The sequence below is a fragment of the Cimex lectularius genome, unplaced genomic scaffold, assembly GCF_000648675.2.
Source record: "Cimex lectularius strain Harlan isolate CLEC.00 unplaced genomic scaffold, Clec_2.1 scaffold427, whole genome shotgun sequence".
NCBI classification, from domain to species: domain Eukaryota; kingdom Metazoa; phylum Arthropoda; class Insecta; order Hemiptera; family Cimicidae; genus Cimex; species Cimex lectularius.
Window position 1 is genome coordinate 124,454 of NW_019393021.1, and position 4,949 is coordinate 129,402.

The window sequence follows — 4,949 nt, forward strand, 5'->3', positions numbered from 1 at the left end:
AGAGAAATGTTTAGATTAAAAGATATCACGATTTTCCGACGCCAGGACGTGATATCTTTCAAAATCGATAAAAAGCGAAATTACTCTGAAATGGTTGAGAATCGGACCATGGACAATATGAACTTTTTTGTTCATTTTAGGGTGAAGAATCTACTGGAGAAGTTTGTAGCACGAGTAGCAATTCACCCTGTATATATGAAGGTGAGCGAGAGAAAGATCGAAATAAAGGGAGCTTGAAATAAAGAGATAGAAAGAATTAAAGAAAGTGATGTGGTGGTGAGTGTGATACAGAATGATAAGGGGTGAGCAGTAAAGAGGGAACGAGAACACAGGCAGAGAGAAAGAGATAAAATAAAAAAAAGAAAGAGAGGAGAGGGAGTGTATGTGTGGGAGAGACAGTGTGAGAGGGAATGAGAGAAGGCCAGCATTATTTCTCAGCCGTGATATTGTCTACTACTTTAGCATTGAATTTAAATTCTGTGCTCAAATGAGTGTGTGTGTGTGTGTGTGTGTGTGTGTGTGTGTGTGTGTGTGTGTGTGTGTGTGTGTGTGTGTGTGAGTTAGAGAGAAGGAGGGAAAGAGTAAAAGTTTGACAGTGTTAGGATGAGGAATAGAGCGGAGTTTCATTTCACGGCGCATGATTCTCGATTTTACAAGACCTTTCAGTCATAATGGTTTAGTATAACTAATCAGCCGCAATTATTGTCTACAGTTCAGAGTGATTTCCTTGGTTGCCTGTATTAAAACAGGAATGTCATATAAGATAAGAAAGTGAAAGAAAAGCAAAGCGGCAAAAAGGATAGGCAACAAGAAGATAAGACAGACAGAACCGTAGTAAACATTGGACAAAGAGGTCGAAAGATAAATGGGAATTAGGGAGCGAATTGAAGTTTAGAAGCAGCCAAGGCCCGAAAAGAAAAAAAAGCCCAGTGGGCACAGGTCAAATAGAAAGAAAGAAAAGATAAGGATAATACAACAATGGCAATTAGAGAGAACAAGTAAAGAAAAAACATAAAATGATTGGTAGCCAGAAAAAAACACATAATAGAAAACAGATAATGAGAAAAAGAAGGAAGCAAACAAACTCATTTACACTTGATCGATTGAACTATAAAACATAAAAGTTCATAAAATCAATTAAACTAGTAAAACATCCGTAATGACATGGATCTACCAATTTTATAGTTTTTAGGGCGATTTTAATGAAAAATGAAAATAATATACCATACATTCGTACATGATAGAAAAGAAATGATTGAAGGGTCCGAAATCAATATAATCAGTATAGATAATCTAATTGGAATAGGCAAATATTGATGTTGGCAATACAACTAACTAGAAAAAAAAAAGAAATGAGGAAAAATTTCTTCTCTTATTTTCCAAATATTATTAAATAAGAGTAATTCAATTAAACGTATTGTCGTCGGCTTCAAACATAAAAACTGACGATTTCAACACATAAGCAACAGCAGCAGAATGATTTTCATGACGTATTAATCAATAGTCAAGTCTTTTCGAGCTTTCAAAACCTCTCTGAGATTTAAAGTTTGACACGTTTAAAAATATTATCCTTCAAGGATAACCAAGCTATTTGTCAGTTATAAAAACTCAAACAAATCATCTATTGGGTTGTCCGGAAAATAATGCAGGATTTTGGTATTAAACAAAAAAAAAGAAACTAGTTACTTTAAAGCAATGTTCTTTAATCAAAATAATTNCATTCATACAAATGAGTAATCCTGTAAACGTAAACAGAATATTTTATATAGATTTTTTTTAATGAAAACTTAAAATCCTGCATTATTTTCCGGACAACCCGATACTTTCTCTTAGCCTTTCCAGAGGCTTTTAGAATAAAAAGTTTTAGTTTCAGAGAAGTCAGTAAACAGAAAGTATAAAAAATATCGTTGATGAGGGAATTTTTTTTATGAATATATAAATTTTATGTCGTGCTTTAAGCTCGTGCCAATTTTTTTAAATCTCGATGTTTTTTAAGTTAAAGTATCAATAAACGTCCATAATCAGTAAAAATAGATGTCAAAATGATTCTCGGGAAAGGGAACTTTTTAGACGGGTTGCCAGAGTCAATTTTATATTTAATGCCGGTGACGTTTGAATCCCACCATTATCCTAAAAACCTTTTCTCTCGAGGAAGTCGGTTCCGAGGGAAATCCGTCCCCCTTCTATTTTATGGAGATTTTATGACCGCCTCGCGCAACCCTCCCGCCAAATTTGGTAACCCTCTTTCTTTAATGGAACAGATTTACGACAATACGCCTTAATACGTATAAATATTTTGTAGGGGATTTTTAATTTTAGGATTGTAATGTTTGCCTCTTGTTTTACTTTAAGTATATGCGTGACTGTAGTCGTGCTCAACGTGCACTTCCGGTCTCCCCAGACTCACAAGATGGCACCTTGGGTGAAAAGAGTGTTCATACACATCCTTCCGAGACTTCTCGTCATGCGGAGGCCTCAATACCAATTCGAGGCCAACAGGTATAAAAATATAACAAATATGATTTATAATATTTGCGGGTTTAAATGGATTTAATTTTTTAATGTGAAGGTTCAGCAAAGGGCTCATGATGCGAACTAGCAGACAGGGCAAAACTGAACTATCTTCTTACTATCCTTACAGAGGAGGTGCTGGATACCTGGATAGCCCGCTATCAGCATCGAAAGAGAGACTTTCTCCTGACAGGTATGTTTTATTCAAATTTGTTTGACGTTATATATGTTTTTGTCCAAACGTATATATTACTACCAGGTTTGTGAGTCATGGATTTGGACCAAACTTTTTTTGGTGATTCGTTAATATAAACATAACATAACATATAAATTTAAATAGAATATATTTAGTAGTCTATTGACCAAATTACTTCTTTCAATCAATTAAAAAAAAAATTGAAAATCGAAATTTTCGGTTTTTAATATTGTTAATTCGCCGTTTTTCATGTTCAAATCAACTATGCGAAAACGCCATTTTATAGCATTTTTTATGTAGATTGCAATTTTTTTTAAAAGCATGCACAATAACAACAAAAAATTGCTAAAAACCAAATATTTTCCGAGTAAACTAGGTCATCAAATTTGTTTTCCTGAAACTAATATTAAATTTCGTTTTAGCACCTCTAAAGACCTATGAATGTAAATTTTTATCTGAATTTAAATTCAACGTCTTTTTGATCTCTAAAGCTTTTAGTTTTTTTGAGAAATCGTTATCAGAATATATGATTGAAACAGATACTATTCAAAAACTTGTAAAGGGATATTAAAATCATACAATTTGTTTTTCGTAAAACTAATATGAAATTTTGTTTTAGCACCTCTTAACACGTCTGAATGTAATTTTTTATCTGAATTTTAAGTCAATGATTTTTTGACCTCTAAAATTTTTAGTTTTTTGGAGAAATCGTTATGAGAATATCTGTTTGAAACAGATACTATTCAAAAAATTGTAAAGAGATATTAAAATTATACATTTTGTTTTTCTTGAAACTAATATGAAATTTCGTTCTAGCACCTCTAAAGACCTCTAAATGTTATTGACATAGTTAAGTATGTCATTCTAATGTTTGTTTTCATAGAGATATCCTCTCCATTGCTTTATTAGTAATGGACTGCCTAAGTTATGAAACCTTATTTACTTCTTAAGTAGTAATATAAAATTACTACCTTTAAACTCAATTTCCTGAAATTTTCAATTTCGGTCACATATCCTATCTAATTTTAATACTTGAATGAGAGGGGTCCGCCCTGGATTTTGTTCTGTGAAAAGGGTCCGATGGCTAAAAAGTTCGTGAAGCCCTGCTCTAACACAAATGCCGAATAAATAATGTTCGGTTTATTTTAAGAACGAACGCAAAATCTTGTAGATGTCAAGGTCGATAAATGATCACCAATGTCTTTTTTTAGTATTTGCGAAGGCCTATCGGGATTCGGGGGCAGCTGTCAGATCCATGGACCGTCTCTCGTTTCCGCTGACACAGAGGAGATAACGTTGAGCGATTCCAAATCTCCGCCACCCATTATCAGAAGCCCTGCCTTCTCCCATTCCAAGTGTCCGCAGACCATGCACAAATCCTGTTTTTGCGTGCGTTTCATCGCTGAACACACGAAGATGCAAGAAGATTCTACAAAGGTACTGCATAGATTTAAACATCTTTGGGATTTTTAGACATAAATACACTTTTTAATTTTTTTTTAAATTATAGGTTAAAGAAGATTGGAAGTACGTTGCTATGGTCCTCGACAGACTTTTCCTTTGGATCTTCACTCTGGCCGTTTTCGTCGGAACGGCCGGAATTATTCTACAAGCGCCGACACTTTACGACGACAGAATTCCGATCGATAAAAAATTTTCGGATTATGCCTCGACAGTCGTAAGGTGTCCACCTCCTCAATAATTTCCGCCGGCATCTAAAAGTAAGACATCTGTAATATTCATATGCGAAATTATACATTATGTTGAGTTTTGGATAAAATATAAACCTTTAAACGCAATATAAACATAACATAAACATATAAATTTAAATACGTTATATTTAGTAGTCTATTGACCAAATTACTTCTTTCAATCAATTAATCTTTTTATGTAAGTTTTTAGTTGAAATAAAAAAGTCAGTGCCACGAGCGGGATTCGAACCCACGATCTTCGGCTAGATACGCCGCTGCTCTACCTCTTGAGCTATCGTGATATCAATCCCACATTTATCTTAATCTAATTTAAAAAGTTTAAATGAAGTATATACAGGGTGAATTGCTACTCGTGCTACAAACTTCTCCAGTAGATTCTTCACCCTAAAATGAACAAAAAAGTTCATATTGTCCATGGTCCGATTCTCAACCATTTCAGAGTAATTTCGCTTTTTATCGATTTTGAAAGATATCACGTCCTGGCGTCGGAAAATCGTGATATCTTTTAATCTAAACATTTCTCTGAAAAT

General features: G+C 33.9%; 1 protein-coding gene across 3 annotated transcripts in view; it reads left to right on the forward strand.

Moving 5' to 3' along the window:
* Positions 1-4,949, forward strand: part of LOC106663555 (acetylcholine receptor subunit alpha-like) — a 110,857-nt gene that overhangs the window by 104,892 nt on the left and 1,016 nt on the right. For all 3 annotated transcript variants that reach the window (XM_024229826.1, XM_024229825.1, XM_024229827.1), the window contains exons 9-12: positions 2,353-2,499; positions 2,570-2,704; positions 3,919-4,144; positions 4,218-4,428. In XM_024229826.1, coding sequence (XP_024085594.1) covers positions 2,353-2,499; positions 2,570-2,704; positions 3,919-4,144; positions 4,218-4,409 — 700 coding nt within the window. In that variant the 3' untranslated portion in view covers positions 4,410-4,428. The remainder of the gene's footprint in view (positions 1-2,352; positions 2,500-2,569; positions 2,705-3,918; positions 4,145-4,217; positions 4,429-4,949) is intronic.